The sequence below is a fragment of the Gasterosteus aculeatus genome, chromosome 8 (genome assembly GCF_964276395.1).
Source record: "Gasterosteus aculeatus chromosome 8, fGasAcu3.hap1.1, whole genome shotgun sequence".
Lineage (NCBI taxonomy): Eukaryota > Metazoa > Chordata > Actinopteri > Perciformes > Gasterosteidae > Gasterosteus > Gasterosteus aculeatus.
The window spans coordinates 16,648,908-16,667,525 of record NC_135695.1 but is presented as its reverse complement, the minus strand read 5'-3'; the positions used below and the strand labels follow the sequence as shown (position 1 = coordinate 16,667,525).

General features: G+C 42.5%; 1 protein-coding gene across 1 annotated transcript in view; it reads left to right on the top strand.

The window, feature by feature from the left end:
- The window catches only part of xpr1a (xenotropic and polytropic retrovirus receptor 1a), a 52,195-nt gene that overhangs the window by 16,933 nt on the left and 16,644 nt on the right, over positions 1–18,618 (top strand). Inside the window, exon 3 of the mRNA XM_040183944.2 lies at positions 17,829–17,930. Within this exon, the coding sequence (XP_040039878.1) occupies positions 17,829–17,930 (102 nt within the window). The remainder of the gene's footprint in view (positions 1–17,828; positions 17,931–18,618) is intronic.

Genomic DNA, 18,618 nt, shown 5'->3' with positions numbered 1-18,618 from the left:
TTGACACAACACTTATCTTGTTTTTATGAGTCCAGCGGCTTCTATCTATAAACCTCGCAGGCACACGTGTGCTCAGCCACACACACAAAAGACACGTAGCTGCTGCTCCTACATGTGGGGTTCAGTTACAGTTTTAAAGGCCATTCACTCTTTGTAAACGCAATTGGTTCAGTCCTAATGGCTCAGAGTTAAAGATAACACAAAGGGCTGAGTTACTCTTTTTCACAGTCCACCCGCCACCCCGCAAGGTTTACGTAAAATTATTCTTCATTTTTTTTACAGCTTAGATTACATTTCATTCCACTAGATATGCTACTTATGCTCTTTTTAAATAAGTAACTCCAACTTCCTCCAAAGGAATTTAGTAACTCTTTTTGACACAAGCTGTAAACCATCAATTCTCAATTTCCGTTTCACTCATAGGAGTTTGAGTTGGCTGTCGTCTCCTTTTCCCGCTCGTGGCGTATCCGTGTGGAAGGCCTGACTGACTTCCCGCTCGTTTATGTAGATCTGTTTGTGGAGTTTGATTTCAAAGGTGCTCCAAAAGAAGGACTTCTGCATGCCGTCGTTTTCATCTCCGTCTCAAATTGTGACCTGTGGAGTTTGTTGGAGTTTGTTGGTCAAATATTCCACTGGGTTGCAATGTGTCTAATTTTGATTTAACTCTGACTCCATATTTTTGCACAAACTTTGTAACTAGATTACTCTTCATAGAGAGACACTAGCATGTTTATTGCATTTACAGAGAAGGAGCGCCAAACAATCTGTATTAGTAATGTTTGCACTGCTGTGCAGCATCGCAGCAGATCAGAGGGATCGAGAATGAGAACGAGCAGATGAGATCTCGCTGTAGGCTTTGCTTCCTCTGTACCTGGAGGATCAAACACAAAGAGTGAACCAAACATCACAGGAGCCGTCAGCCACAGTTAGGCCTACAGATTGCCTCGCCTAAACTTATGTCTGTCAAAGTGCAGCGGGTAATGTGTGTGTGTGTGTGTGTGTGTGTGTGTGTTTGTTAGTGCGAGAAAGATGATAGCGAGGAATTGGTGTTGCACAAAGTGTTACACCTAGACCAGATGCATTGAAATCTATCTTGGGTATGTACTGACGCACTCACATACACACTCTGGCTCCAACCAGCAGATGCAATTGGCAATAATATGCTCGAACAGAACTATGTTTTCATCCGTCAGATCGAGACAGACCAAAGTGGAAATATTCCAATATGTAACATTCCAAACAATGCAATGTGTTCGATGTCACACTCCTTCTCACTTCACAGCTCAGGTACCGTGTTGCTCCACAAGGAAGGGTTAGTTTAATAACAGCAGTATTCAGAAACATGTAATTGTCTCCCTCAGCTCAGGAAGACATTTCGGGTGGACGGGCATCGGGAGGTTTTAACCTCTTCGATCCACACACGGTACCCAGACAATCGGATGTTCACTTAGCTGGTTGGCTGTGATTAAACCTCCCTGCAGAACAGCAGCTGCCCGACATCAGTCATGATTGGCTACGGTGGGAGTTGATGCGTGTGATTGGTTGACGCTGGTTAGATACAGGCTGCTGATGCTAGCCGAACGGTTGCCTGGATACTGCCCTCGCTCACTGTGTCAGTGGACTTGGCAAAGTGACGGACAGCATAAGTGCTTTGCAGAGGAATTTGTCAATCTGCTGATTCTGCTCATGATCTCTTTATCTGTCTTTGTAATGGATCTGTGTCTGTGTGGCTGTATATCGTCATGTTCTCATTCTTTTTTTATTCATATAGTTGTCATTGCATTGACACATATGTCTAAAATTACAGTACAATTCAAGAAAATACGCTGGTGTGGTTAAAAAAGGCATCTTACGATATGATGTTTCCTCTCATATCTATTATTTGTTTTATTTTTGAAAACTAGGATAGTGCTGTGAGTTTGACTCTAACCCAGAGCAACATAACCTCAAATTGTTATTCCATTTAGTTTAGATATTCATAGTCCCCAAAGAAAGATTCCTATTGTTTTTAAAATCCCATGACCTTCAGTGTACAATGCCACCATCTGCTTGTTCCATTAAATGTGACTTGGAAATTCCTGGTTCTCGGAGGAAGAACCAAAGGTTTAAAAACTTTCACTTTTTAATTTCACGTCTAATACATTATCTTTATTTGTTTTTCTCGTCACTTCCAATTTGGTAAGACCAAAAGCATTGAGGTCAAAAGAGTAATCTTGTCCACTGCAAAAAGCAGCGAAGCAGTGAAATGAGAGAGAGAGACAAACAGAGAGAGGGAGAGAGAGAGGGAGAGAGCATCTGCAGACATCATCTATCTGTGGACACACAAAGTAGATCAACTCATTAAACTTAATGTGGCCAGTGGTCAGTCGAGTGGTCAGGGGAGCATAAGCAGACCTACAGATGGTTCTCCTCCACAACTGCACTGTAGTTAAAAAGGTCCATTAAGACGTCCTTTAACCTACTTTATCACCTCCTGATTCGGACGTGTCCAGTTTACAGCAGAAGACGAATGGAGGGTCCGTCTCTTGTATTGATCCGTGGGATTATCTGAACGGACCGAGCTGCACTGCCTTGACGACTAAATGACTTCCCGTCAGCTCCCTGCTGTTTACGTCTCTATAGTCACCTCAGTCACCTCAGCCCCCCCTCCATCATTACCAAGGCCAGGGACTCGCTGATGCTGAATGCTCGCCTCAGTTGCCTTGACAACTGCTGCTAGCATTGTGCAGCATACCGCTCACTTTCTGAGCGATGGTATGATAAGTGCAACAATTATGTAAATGATGTCCAACCAAAGTGTTTTTGCACATTAAACATTGTGAAAAGCTTTCAGCTCTAAAGTTCTGTAGTTAACGATCCATCGTGCATTGTTGCATCACTGCACGCTTTTGATTCTATCCTTTGTTCCTCCTTTCTCTCTTTCACACGAGAGATGGATGGAAGCAGGCCAACTATATATATATTTAATTTGAAAGGATATTTACATTTCTTCTGTCGGCTCTCTTAAGTCACCCAAAACTTCAGTTATTTTTGCGGTTATTGACGAATGCTTTTTATCCACCTGTCACCCTATGTGCTTCTTACAAGCAAACTGTGCCTGTTCTGTTCCTGTGAGCATTTTGAGAGGACTAATAACAACCCTGTCCCTAAGAGACGGACTCTCAGGGGCCGCCGTACTTACGCCAGCCCTGTCGCAGCGCAGATTGTCTTTGGCACCAGCTCGGCCGCTGTTACGAGGCTTAAAGTGTCTCCCCGGGGAGCCGAGGCTCGGATCCTGGTCTGCGGGTTGTTCTTATTCCCCTCATTGTCTTTGTAGCTTCAACCAACGTGCTGAATCAAAACCAAGTTTAACTTGGTCTGTAAAGTACACCTGGATTACTCAGATTACTAATGTACACCTGTTACTTATGACATAGTACACAAGAGTGTCTGTCCCTGAGTGTGTGTGTGTGTACTCTCAGACGCTTTGCTGCGTTGACAAAATGAGGTGGTGAGTGAACATTAGATTGGATCGTTCTCCACAGCGAGCGATCCTGAGATCACAAAGCTGAGGCCACCTGTGGAGCACAGCTTCTTCAGCAGCAGTTTTCAAAGTGAGTCTTGAGCGATAATATTGGAAAGTTCGAATGCCTTCTCTTTTTTATTTGACTCAGAAACCTTCAGGCAAACGGTCTTTAGGTCATGGTCATCAGTAGTTTGTGTGTAACACCTTCATGTAATTGATGGATGACAACAGTTGCTTTAAATATGTGTGTATTTTTGTGTTTGCATGCGTTATTGAGAAAATGTCAGTCCTCAAGAGCAATAGATCGGTAGACCACCATTTAGCACGTGGACATGTTTGATCGTCCCCGGACGACCTAGAGAAGGTTAATGATAATAGGCATTTATTAACGCACACACAGACACACACACATACATACATACTGAGCTAAATATAATTCTAGTTCTAGTTCTGGTTTATATGGCAACTAAACCCCCCAAACTATGTAGAAAAAACTGTTAGAAGCGGATAAAGGAGGATTTTATGGGGCCGTGTGTGTTTCCGCGCGCTGGTTGGTAGATGCTCGGTTGAAAGCTCTTTTTGGAACGCTGGGACGGCGCTGGTCTTTTGTCTCCTCTCTTCACCCTTTCTAGCTCCCCGAGCATCCACCCATCCAATCCGGTCTCCTCTCTCGTGGATGCTTTTTAGTCTACCCTCTTTTGGTTGATGGAGGAGTCCCTGTGTGTGTGTGTGTGTGTGTGTGTGTGTGTGTGTACAACGGCACAAATACGAACATTTCATCAGCAGCAATTTGGCCTTTCACCTTGTATGTTTTTGCCAATTATTATGCGACTGGCCCACCGTGTTCACATTAGCATTAGTGTCTGAACACCGAAGACGACAGCTGCTGCTGCTGCTTATAAATGCGTTGAGCATGTGCACACTCACACACAAAACAGTATAATACTCTGTAACAGAGTAAGATCAATTTGGCCCCTGGTGTCCTCAGTGGCTTCAGAATGACATTAGAATACTAATACCAACAAAACGAGCCCGAGAGGTCCCAGTTGATAAAGGTCACTATAGACAGGAAACTGCAGGAGCTTTAGGTTGATCTCACAAAACACTTTGTCCTGGATGAAATCTCATGGCTTCCTGCAACTGTGTAATTACAAAGTGGATAAAGCGGCTTTTGTGTCGACTATCAAGTGACTTCAGGTTCTTTGAGGTGAAGATGTAGTGCTTTTATCTTTATTGTAAATTGAATATCTACTGGTAGTTGGACACATTGGCTTTGCTATGTGCTTTATAAACTAATAATAATAATAGAAATCAGCAGAAATAATAATATTGCTGGAATATTTACTTACCAGCTAGGTTAGGGCCTAAACGTTTCTAAATCACTAATACGAGTGAGAGGAGTTTTCTCTTTTCTTATCTTCTGGGCGTTTGCGTAATTGAACATAAAATCACCGGTTTTGCTTGTTAAAGGATTTTCCAGATGGACAAATAGGACATAATAGGATTCTCTGCATTGACATCAAGCTGTATCCATGGTAATACAATAACCGGGCCGGTGCATTCAGTATTGTACACACACACATACGTGCCACACGCAGGAACGCACACGCAGCACACACAGACCCTTATTAGGAATTGCAACGAAGGGGCCGAAAACCTCCTCCTTCATGAGCCGAGCAGAGGGAAAGAATCACGTTGGAGACACAAGGACGCGTATGTTACTTCAAAAGCAAAGAGCTGAAGTGCTTCGTTGGGATTGCACGCGAGAGTTATGCCTCTAGCGGTAAACGCATCATTTATTATTTGATCAAAGAACAGAAGTCGTTTATAGAGGAAATTAAGATTTTCTGCCTTTTTGCTGGGTAGTCGGCTCTAGTTCCTGCGCTTTGCATCATCCTTCCCTCAGTAGACACCTTGTTTGTCACTTGTCGCTCTGTTTACTGGCCTGTATTCTCCTCCCGTTCTACCAAAGGCCAAAGTCCCCTCGGCTGTAATCACTCCTCTTTAGCCTGCCCACCCACACAGGAGGACCTTTGCCCCGTCACTACTCCTGTTGATATCGAAGAAGCATTGCAGCAGCTCGGGCTCCTTTGGACTGGACAGACTGCTGTAGGAAGTGTCATGTAGGAAATGTCTGGAGGGGAGACTAACATTATTCTGAGTGAATTTACCCTCGGATAAAGTTACAAGTGCTCACTGTGGGAAATCTGTGTTTGCCTAACGTACCGTACGGAGTAAGATGTGGAACGAGATCAAGGTTTCCTGGCTGTGATTCATGAGCTGTGTGAATGTTTGTCAGTAATAGAATTAGCATGGTAAAGAATAGTGGCGGTTTGGGGTTTTATGCATCATGTTGCACGTTTTAAAATATACTGGAAGGCTTAGATCCGAAGACACACACATACACACACATTTAAAGCTTCAGACAGACATATGCACATGTTGCACAATTAGACACACCTGACGAATGGCCAGAATCTCAACTATTATTATTAACTATTAACCTTCCTATAGGTGAACAAAGAGAAAACAACATGCTCTCTGTTCCAGTGCTCTAGTCCGGATGAACTCATCAGAGGAAATGTTTTCTCATCAGGTTGAATTAATAAATGTAAATTTGCCAACATATTGTAATTTATTTCTAATGTATACATTTTCAATGTATATACCATTTAGATTAAAGTGTAAAGCAGTACAGGCCTGGCAGTATTTTTGCTTCAGTGTATTCATTTTATTGCTTGCGTAACTTAGATAATCTATGTCATTAGTAACATAAGCCTGCTGTAAAAACAGTCACTCTATTGACTGTAAGAACAAGTTCACATTTGAGCAATGCTCTAAATTAATGGCATCCACGAAGGCTAAATTTACAAAGGTCAATTCTGCGAACCTGCTACACAGCCAGCAGCAGGTTTACCTGTAGATGGCCGCTCCTGCCACATCCATCAAAATAAAGGTGTTTGTGTTGAGCACAGCGGTGCTCTGCGCCATTTTAGGGTCAATAAAGGACAGTCGAGGCCTGTTACAATAATGAATAAGCCATCAGTGGGGCTGGTGCTCCCAGCTGCCACGAGGGCCTTCCCTGTCACATCCGTCATCTGCCGAGGGACCGCTGGGCCCAAAAGGAGGGCCGCTTAACCAATCGGGATGAGTGCGGGTGTGCGTCCGCAAAGAGGGGCAGCGGGGGGCGGGTGGGGGAGGGGGGTTGTTTGTAGTCTTTGGTCCTGCCTTTAGGGTCATTGGCATTAAAGATATGCACGGATTGGAACAAGGTTTTACGTCTTAATTATACAATGAGGATCAGCACCTGAACAAGGAAGGAGGAGAGATGAGAGACGAACAGGAAGAGAAATGTCAGAAGGGGTTGTGGGGACGGAGGTGTGGAGGGGTGAGAGGGAGCGGTTGTCCTGGTCCAGAGGGGTTTGAGAGACACAAAGAGCTGCGACTCCCAAGGGACTCCTCAAATCAGCCCACCCTGTTTTTATTACTATCCTGATTAAACTCCCCCGCCAGCCCGTAATGTAACTATTATATATGATCTATTTTTTCCCTCACTCTTTCTCCACCCCTCCAACACACACACACACACACACACACACACACACACACACACACACACACACACACACACACACACGCGTCTCAAAGGTATTCTAGGATCCACATTGACACACCCCTGTGGTTTGTCACATGACCAGCTCCCATGGAAACAGAGACAAAGAGTTATTAGCATACTTGATAAGTACTGTATATGTGTGTCCCTCAACATATATACACTGAAAAAATGGGCTTTATATATTGATGTAGTTTTCACCATCCAACCTATAGCACATTCATCCAATGCGCTGTAGGTTGGATGAAGGCTGAAGTGTTTGTCTTTTTACATCATGATTCGGTTTATTACATTGTGTTTCCGCAAAGCTATTGAAATGTCAAGTCAGCTAATGCTAAATTATTCGATGAAATGTTTTTCTTCCTCCCACATCTGTGATATTTCCTCCAACGCATTCAGGCCAATCGGGATATTTTTAATACACACACACACTCTCCCAGCGGGGCCTTCCATATAAAAGGGTTTTCATGTTACTGTGCCAATAAGTGCCTTGAGGGTTGACTCTGCTATGTAAAGGGTCAGTGTCAACCTGAAGGTTATAATATTGCCAAATCTTTTTTCTATCACTGGGATTCTAGACGGCGAAGGCGAGTCTTCTTTCAGTAGTTTCTTTGGAGCGAAGCACTTAATTCCCCCCACTGTGTCATTGCAAAGCTCTGAATGTAGGTCCATTATAAGGACCCATCACACATGCTCAGTGCTGCTTATCTCGGAAATGAACAATTGTGCTGCACAAAAAGAAGCTCGTTAGATTGCTTGAACTGGTAGTCAGCGTAAGCCTTATCTACAACTAAAACACCCTCATCGGAGGCCTTTTAGCTACATCCATTCAGCTTAATTTGTGTTCTGGTGAATCCAGGCCCGCAGTGTTGTTTTATTTGAACATTTATAACAGAAAGTTTTTTATTATTATCTCACTGTCAGTTGGTGCGTGCCCTTTTTTTCCTTTGCTCAGTGAGATATGCAGTGCTGCCCAATCAGAAATCACAGTATTGATTTCTAGGCACACAGAAAGAGGGCCGTTGCTTTCCATGCAATGCAAAGGCACTGAGTTGGCGTAATCAGCACCTATTGATTATTTTACGCTGACCGCTTCCTTTTGGTGTGCAGTTTTCTGCTCGGCATGCCTGGCATAACATGTCCCTCTATGTTTCCCCCACTGTCATGGAACAATTGCGTTAACACTGAAATTAATTGGGAATGAATGATTAACAGTGAGCCTGCATTTGATCAAATAATCAACACAGACACGTTCAATCATGTAGCCATCATAGAGCCAAATCAAGACATGAGCGCACACACACACAAAAGCAACACCTGCTCATTCGCATGCACGCACACAGTCACACAGTGATGTGAAAGCGATTGGCTGCAGCAGAAGGGAGGCCGACTCCCGGAGTTGGTTGCTAATGGCTACAGGATCCAAGGGAGCGGAGAGAGATGTCGATAATGACAATGTCACTCCCAGCCAACCAGCTCTGTAAAATAGGACCAAACACACACAAACTGATTCGGACACGTGCAAGTTTGTGCATCTGTACACACACACACACACACACACACACACGCACACACACACCTAGACGCTTAAATGGAAGAGCAATTTTGTTCCCACCAAGTGGCTGTGTCATTATAGCCGTCAAAATGCTTCAGAGGGCCATTTTGGCTCCAGGTTGGATGTTTGAATAAAGGATTTTTCTTTTGCTATTTTCACACCGGCACTATACTCAGCATCTGATTTCTCTAAATACTCATTTAAATTTCAAAGTCAACCAGCAATTACTCTTCTTCTTTTTTCCTGATGACCAAATATTTTTTGCCAATCCCTGCTTTTGTCTAAGACTATGGCATCGGGATGATTACAAGCTCATCAGTCATATCAGGGAGGAGATTCTTCCCTTTTTATTAAGCGCACTCTGGTCATCCAGTGAATTATGGGTGATTTAGCCGTGAGACAGTTCATTTCCTTCTTCTATGCTTCAGCTTTCCAGGATGCACAAGAAATCAGGTGTCCGCATCAGTCCGTCTTCCACATCTGTTCTTTTTTCATTTCAACAATCTAATTTTGTACTTAATTTCGTACCTCAATCAGCTGTGTGTTTCCTTACGTATTATTTTAATCTCATATCACAACTTCATATCATCCAGATGAACCAGAGAACTTGTCTTTTTGCAGAAGGTGTGTGCAGGCCAATGGAGCAAGCAAGATTACTATGGGGCTGATCTGGATGATGTAAGATCATGCAAAACCTATAAGCTTTGATAGAAAATACCAACTGTCCCCAAGTGAACAGAGAAATGTAAGACAGAAAATATTTATTATCAGATTATATTAAATGAGGGTAACTTTGGACCATCATATTTTCAGGTTCTGAATACTGAATGAAGATAGATTCGTAACGGAAAGAAGAAGAAAAAAGATGCAGCTACAGGCAGGACTGCTAATGGTTCCCTCTGTGCTCCAGTCCGACGTGGCCCTGATATCTTTCCGTATGAACGCAGTGAGACTGGGATCCCGCCCTCATGCCTCACGCTCGGTTGCATGTCGATCAACTGAAGAAGGTTCGGTGAAGTGGAACGATGCGAAGGGAGAGCGCGATGAGGGAGGTATTAAACATGCGTCTGCCTGAAAACGAGTTGGGGAGCCAGTGATGACAATGAAGATGGCAAGAAAGAAAAAAAGAAAAGGCGAGCGATTACAGGGTTCAGTCCTCCTCTTGTGTCAGGCAGTAGAAAGACACATCAGCTCTGACCTCAGTGGGCTTGGCGGCTGTGAGCTCACCTAACGGCTTTGCTCGCCATTTAGTCATTTATTCGTAAACGTATTGACAGTCATCCTGACGGGAAGACAAGAAATGTTTCAGAGGAGATGGCTGTAAAAGTGTGTGTATGTCTCCCTTTATAATCGATCAATGTGTTTTAAAATGTGAAATAACTCAGACTAAGTATTAATTCTGCTGGGAATGAATGTCCTGTATCATGTACCAAATCATTCAGATCATGTATTGTATTATAACTTTAATATTTAGTCCATGACAGCAGATCATCAAAATGACACTTGGGGCAGAACTAATCAGAACTAATTTGCTGCTGTTGAGTTTAATGGCAGATTTTTTCTATAAACAGGCAATAATAGTACACACTAAACTGCATTTTGAATTAAAGGATACCTGCATTAGTCTACATGTTTAGTTAAAATGAATAATCCAATAATCTCAGTGGTGTCATTTTACTCACAGACTCCACATTGGCTGCATGAAATCAGACCTCATCACTCAGTATTCAATTAATGCTTAATAACGGATCCGTGCAGTGCGTGAGTTTGCATACTGAGAGATTTATTCACCCAGAGCAGAGTGCTTGTAGAAACATGATATCGGCAATGCATATCACATTAAAAAGCAAGCATTGAAAGGGCTTTAAATGAGATCGCATGCTGATCAAATCGAATTCTCTTCAGACCAGACGATTCAGCTCAGACCACTTGTTTTAATCTACGGTACGCTCGGAGCGGATGTCACTCTGACAAACTCCGAATATCCTGCATCTCAAAGGCCTTTAAATATCCGACAAAGTTTGAGGGACGCGATTAGAGGTGGAATTTCCGACGAATATTTCCGGGAATGAGATGAATCAGACAGCTTTTGATTCACGCTATCATCAGTCGTCCTTTTACGTTAGACGCTATCGACCTGTAGAGAGCGATGCAGGGAGACTCTCAGAGAAACTCCAAGGCTCTGTGTGGTGCAAGGAGAGGAGAACGACAAAGGGAGAAAGACGGGGGGGTGCGGGGGGTGTCTGGGTTGAATATTTCCTCACTCTGCCTGTCACAGATAACACTTCACAGAACCATCTTAGTAGAATAAGAAGTAGCCGGAAAGATGGGAGGGAGAAACTGGGCCCTCTGAAGAGTAGAGAGCGGGCTCAATTAGCTTTCCCATCAGCGTCCTGGTCAACAATATTACGGTAGACTTCCTGTTTGTCTGATTGGAAGAATCTGCGTCCTACTTCTCCTCTCCGTCCAATTTACCATCCAACTTCTTCCGTTGTCTCCCTTGTACCAATTCATCCTCCTCTGTGCTTTCAGCCATGCCCATTTAGCCTTGAACTCTAAATCCACCGCAATGCTTTTTGTTCCTGTTGTGTGTGGGCCCGAGTGTGTGTGTGTGTGTGTGTGTGTGTGTCTTTTGGTGTCTGTTGGCTGATGGGGGATACAGGAACTATGGAGAAAAGGCAAAGGTAGCCGAGCAGACATGACCCACTTCATGTGGTTCTAAGAAACTTTGCCTGTTAGTGTTTTCATAACATTGCGCTGCCTCAAATCTCCATGTCTGGTTTGAGGACTCACTAAAATAATTGCTACCTAAAAAAAAGGTTTCTCTAGCCTTTTTTCAACTTAGTCACAAAGTTACTTTGTTTGTGAGACATTAAATACTCACAGGACATTCACGCAGACGATGAGCTGAAATGTCCATGTTTACTGACGCACTCCATATTCCACTCCATATTAAATCTTTAAAGCATTAAAAGCATTAAAGCATTACAGTTGCTTGTTTTATAAAAACGTTTTTTTAAATAATACCTCAATCTGTAATAAGACGCCCTGCTTTTTTTTTTTTTTAAAACACCATAAAAGAAAACTCCTGTATCAGGACACACGTGCTGACTGTTAGATTAGAGCTGATGGATTACAATGAATGTAATGGTGTCCAATTGTCATGTGGGAAAATTACCTGATTTCCGCACCGTGGATCTCCAGCCCAAAAATCAAAAGCAACACACCAAATGTCTGTGTTTTTTTTTTTTTTTTTTCTGGGAATCATTGGATTCAGAAACAGAAATATCAGAAAGTATAACAGGACGTATTGAGGGTAATGGATGGTTGATTTTTAATGCACATCTGAAAATCAATAAAAAAAAATTTGATCCCAAAAAAACATGACGTTTAACAAATGAATACACAGCAACAATGGGTTGTTTCAATAATACACTTCAACCGTAACAGCTTTTCTAATTATTATCTAATTATTATAATTTCTTTCTACAGTGTTTATTATATATTTATTTTGAAGTATTTTTTCCATTCTTAAATTACTTTACGCTACATTGCAGTCATTCAGACATAATACAAAGTACAAATTACAGTAGCTAATTCTAACAAAGTAGCATTATTAACTCTATTCTCTTCTCAATTTCACATTACATTATATGCATTGTGTAGATGCATAACATTTAAACTGACACAGTCAGTCCCGTTCCCTCCCTTTCCTCCCCTTTCTGTCTCTCTTTACCCTCCTCAGTGGGACTCTCCCATGCCACTCGCCAGCGCTGTGTTGTGTGTTTTGCGTCCGGTTCTCAGGATCCTCTCACACCCCATCTGGCCTCCTGCTCGAACTCTCTCCCTCTCGTGATGGATTGACTTGGCTGCTCGCGATAAACCGCCACCACACAGTCACATGTGCCTCGCGCTCTCTTGTCTCTCCATCTTCGTATCTCCCCCCTCCCCTTCACACACACACACATACACAAAGACATCAAAACCTCTCAGAATGTGTTGAGTATCCTTCGCGATACCCTTCTCCGGTGTCGTATATATTTCTGTGCTTAGCTGGCAGTATAAACAGTACACAGTAGATTGGGAGCCATAGCAGTTCCCCATCCTGCCTCCGGTTGTCCCTAGCTGGCAGTCAAACCCAGTGAGTGTGCATTCTTAATGCTCCCTTGGCCTCGATGAGAGAGATGATTGGTAGAATTAATTGTGGCTGGAGGGCCGAATGGGAATAAGGGGAAAAGAAAGGCCGGATGGAGGAATGAGAGAGGAGGGGTGGCGGGGGGGGGGATCTTTCTGGTATTTCCTTCCTTGAAGTCTGGCACCAGAGGATGTAGAAGACACTATATCTCTGGATTAATATTAGCCTAATCCTATTCTCTTTTATAGCTCAGTTTGTCTTTATGTTGGTCGGTGATTCACACCTCTGTGCCGGGAGGGAAGAGATAAGAAAGCTTAACACAGCGACACTCTTAATGTAATGGCATCTTCAGCTCCACCAGGGAGGAGTTATTAAACGAGATAAATAGTGCTTGGAAATAGGAAGATGTACTTTAAGTGTGTCTGAGGGTGTGGGGGGTGTGGGGGGGAGGTCTGTGTTTTATATGTGTTTGTATTAGCAGACTGTAAAGCGAGCAATGCGGTGTCCTCTCTCTTCCCTCCAGACACCAGTGACAGTCCACGTGTGAGCTCCTAACACAGAGGAACGCTTAGGTCCTCTTCTCAGTGCCGTCTGACTTTCCTTGTTGCTCCTGACTTAACTTCAACAGATTTGTTCTTGCATGAAACAGGTGATGGAGCATAATGCTAGTAGAGTAAAAGGCTTTCTAACGACACACATCCCCAGATAGCTGGAGGCAGGTCTGAGTTTTGAAGGATGGGATGCACAGGCACAGGTTTGTGTAGTTTGTTGCTCTCTCTCTCTCTCTCTCTCTCTCTCTCTCTCTCTCTCTCTCTCTCCCTGTCAACAAATTGGAGTGTCTCTTTAAAGAATTCATGTGCTGGTGTTTTGGGCTTGCGTCACAGAATGCCTGTATGCGAATATAAGAAGTTGGGGGTTGGTTATGTGTTTGTGTGCGCGAAGGGTTTCGGGGGTTAGAGTAGTATGGTTCTGGGGAAGCTGTCTCATCATTTATTTATACAATCTACAGAAGATGGGGTTAGCAGAGGAGGGGGGGGGGGGACGGCCTTCTACAAGTCGCCCTGGGAATACTGTAGGTCAAGAGTTGTTTTTCTAGCCACCAGCACAATTCTGTCTGTAAAAGGGGAAGCCACTGAATGAGCACACTATATTGCACTGGATCTACTCTTCTCAGAGTATTCTGTTATCGAGTTTGGCTCATTATCTAAAATACAAAACCCCTTGGTACCCTTGATACGCTGCTGTTGAGCCCCCTGCATCTCCTGCTTGTGCAGACAGTCCAGTTGTTGTGCTGATTTATGCTGATTTTAAGTCTGTGTAATTGGTAGGTTGATGCAAAATGAATCCGTGTAAACAATACTAAAAGTGTGCTGGTTTAGTTCTATATATCTACTTAGTTGTTTTTTCTTTGCGGCTGTTTTTAAACTGAAAATATAATATCAAGACATTACTTTGGGCTCTATAAACTTAATTTACAATTATTAGTTCATGTATGAGGTCTAAATCAAAGACAGATAACATTTAAAGAGCTTCATTTAATTTGTGTCATGATTTTATGTTAGTAGATGTTTCATAAGGACACAACATAAATTAAAAATCTATAAATTTCCCATGTTCAATTTTAAAGCTGATTGTAGCTATTTGTCATTTCATATAATGAATTCATCAACAAATTGTTAAAAAGTGAAATACAGGCCTCACCCTCGCTTGCTCCTATTAGTTCACGGCGGGGATTTAAATGGGTTAAATTTCCTAAATCTAATCAAAGCGAATATAGATTTTTCTGTAGCATGAGATAAATTACATCTTAAATGTGTAGTCTCGACCCCTCAGCCGCTGGAAACTCTCCGCCCTGGTTGGTCCTTTATTAAACACAGGTCTATTTAGTTCTCTGAAGGCAAAGGGGGGGGGGTGTTTGTTGTTGACATTCTAAGTGTCAGTGAAGAAGTACTAAATCTAAAACACACCGTTTAAAGACACAAGCACACACAACGCAGAAGCATATATATCACCGCACACAGCCCCGCGGGGACGGAACCATTATTCCTTACCAAGGCACTCCATCATCATCTCTTTGGCTCGGCCTCACACACACACACACACACACACATCCTGAGTTTACATGCTGATGAAGGGAGTATTTTGCTTACCTCATCCCGGCGTCCATGGCAACCAGACCCAGAGACCTGTTAACATTCCTGGAGGAAAGGGCTCTTTCCCGTCAATGAAATGTCAACAAAAAGAGGAATCTTGACATGTGACTTTACCCGTGAAACAGTGATTTTGCAACAAACAAATCTTTTGGGATGCTTTTGTAGGAAGTCAACACAACATCAACACACAGTGTTTGATGAATTATATTTTTGTGCTGTTGAGGCGGCATGTATTTATAGATTTAGAAGTATATTATGGCTTTTATATTGTGTCGCTCTCATTTCCCATTAAGTCCAAAGTCTTATTTATCTTCAAATCCCTCTGGTGAGCGCTGTTGGACTAGATTATCATTCCCCCAGACTCGTGATAATGAGAACGCATACTGTGCATCTGAAAGAGAAGCTGTCCGAACTACAACACTGACGACATAGATTACATTAAATAAATCGTATAAGCAACAGGAGCTGCATGAAATCTGAATGTTGTTCGCAATCAGCTTTCGTTGCATTTGGATCTTAGGAGGCGAGCAAATTATTATCAAATGTTGATAATGCTCATCAGTTTAAATGTGAAAGGACACGAGACGGCTGATATGACAGAGTAGTTTCAGCAGGTGTGATAGCAGGGCGGCTTTTCTCTTCTGCCTCAGTAAAACACAGCTGTGAAGATGAGCTGGCTCTGACTGGGGCCTTTGTTCTTACACTTCACACAGCTCACACACATACACGTAGGAACAAAAAAAGAGACGCGTGCACATACTCACATGTGCACACCGCCATGGACGTGTTCAGTAGTGCACGAGGTCGGCAGGAAACAAAGGGACGGGGGTGCACAACCCCCTTCTCCACCTGCAAAGTGCTTTTACATCGACACCTTCATCCACCAACTTACTCTGTTAGTCAGCATCTGTGTGAGAAAGAAGGTAAATTCACAGCATATATTCACTTACCGCAATGTATCTGTAAATGTGTTATATAGTTTTAAAAACCTGAAAGAACATACGTTACTGTTATGAAATTACATATAACAACATTTGTTTGTTCTTTCCACAATTCCACATGGAGGCCAGTTCTAAAATAGAATGTTAAAATGTGTATTTCCCTGAATAAGTGAAATCAAGTCGGTTTTAAATTCCCCATTTTAAGAATCTTCCCGTCAGGAATCACAAAAGTCCTCGGCCCAAATATCGGGTTTAGATGCTTTCGTGACAGGCATTTTCTTATTAAGATAAGCGTTTTTAATTTGTTGCATGCTGCAATGTTGTATGAATTGCTAACATAGATGTTAAATGATCCACAGTTCACCGGTCCTCATCTTTTACCCTCCTGCTGCTCTACGTGTCCATCCTTCAGTGCTCCTTCATACAAAGTGTTCATTAGCTGCGTAACCTTTTACTTTGAATTACAGTTCAGCTCAGTCTGATCCTCGCAGTCAGGTGTAACTGAAGGAGCGTGTCGGCCCATCAGTCACTCTGTCAGGGCCCTCTGACCGGCCAGGCTCTCCGTCATCCCGCTAACCTGCTAAACCTGCCAATCAGTCTGCAGTGCAAGCGCGCGTCCCTTTATCCAAACAGTCATCCGTCCGCTCGCCCTGCAGCAGCCAGCCGGCGGGCCCGTCAGCTGCTGTGTAGCGACTGAGCGCCGCGTCGTCGCAGCGCTGCAAGAGTTGTGAATGCAACTGATCCTGGTGCAATTGTGTAGAGGTGTGAGGCAGATTGCATACCATCTGCGCACTTTTCTGTCGCTCTCTGTTTATTATCAGACTACATCTTCTTTCACCCCGTCTCTCGGCGGCTTGATGTGTCCTCCTCCTTTTGTCTGGTCTTTTTTTCTTACTATGTCTTAGATACACGTTTTCTTTTTTTATTCATCTCCTTTGCAAACTCTTTTCTCTCCTGACTGAATGTGTACCATTATCAGTGTACTACAAGAGCTCTGTCCCTTTTTGTCTCTATAAAAAAAAGTCACTGTTGTTACTAAGTGGAAGTTTGATCTTTTTAAACTACGACGACAATGCGACCCCATTTTTTCAGCGGTTATTACTGTAATGATCATGCCGATGTTTAACGAGTGCTACTTTGATAAACTCGAAGAGTAAAATAAAGGGTGTCATGCATCAGGTCTCACACATAAGCAGAACACGGTTTAATCAACTTATAATTGATTATCTTAAGGGGTGTGCACGCAGTTTGTCATTTATTATCCTCGTAAAGCTGTTGGACTTTGAAGCTGCTGTTGAACTTTAGTTTTAACCTTTTCATCTCAGGCTGATGCTTGTGTATGTGAATAGAGCATATTGACAGGCTGCTGCCTGGGGCGACTCTTTTTGTATTACTGTGTTGAATAGAAAGCCACTACATCTACCCGTAGCAGCCAGGCCTCATTTTATATATCAACAAATGTATACAATGCGGTACCACTATGGGATCTGACTTTAAATCTCCTTTGTCTTTGACATTTAGATTTCAGTAACACAACAGGTCTGAGTGACGAGAAGGTCAACTGTTTATGGAAATAATATGTGAGACACAAGACAACTCTTGTTTATCAATGTCTGGTACAAAAGAAAAACGAAAAGCCATAGCTGTTATTATCGGCAAAAGTATTTCAGATATTTGCTTCATAATGTAAGCATGGAGAGATGGGGTACAATTTTCTATTGTTTTATCCCTTTTGTTTTTAATACTCCACTTGTTCGATATACATATATGTGTGTGTATATATATATATGTGTGTGTGTATATATATATATATATATATATATATATATATATATATATATATATATACATACACACAAATATGTGTACTTACATACTTGTGCCCTTCAGAGAGCAGCTAATCATCTTCTTTTGTTCTTCTTCCAGTAACAGACGAAGACACGGTGAAGAGATACTACGCCAAGTTTGAGGAGAGGTTTTTCCAGACCTGCGAGAAGGAGCTCCTGAAGATCAACACATTCTATTCAGGTATTTCTTTATTTCAATTACATTTATGATTCATGCTGAGTTTGTGAAATTGAAGAAAATGTAGGGAAGCAGTTTAGCTGAAGCAGTTGAAGTGTGCTTATTGGGTTATTGGTCTTTATATTGCGATATAATTGACTGACAGAATGAGTCCACACCCACATGAAGCTCACTTTGGATTCTGCTCTGTAATAATGGACGGATGGATTAGATCATGAATTAACTTAATTGGATTGTTGTTATGATAATTTTACATGTGGTGTAATATATTTTATGAACATGATTAAATACTGTTATAAGTTGTAATTTCACTGGAACACATTGTGCTCATTCTTGGTCTTCTGATTGAAGTAGCCAGTAGTTGTTGTGTTGGAGCGAGCCGGCCTGCCTGTGTGTATTTCAGGGAGCGAGGGAGTATGTTTGTACCATGCAACGTGAGATGGAAGCCATGATATGATCTGGTATTCTGGTACCAGGACGTTGGACGAGGTGTGTGAACCTCTAGAGGCTGATTGTGGAACTACAGGTCAGGAGATGGCCAAGGCTGGTCCCATTCCATCATATGAGCTGTACATAACCAGCAGGCATGACCATCCAATAAATAGGATTTACTGTAAATCATTGCAGATATTGTTAGCTGAAGGTTAAAGGAAAAAAGAAGCCTGATCCTCAACAGTGCATGTCTCCATTA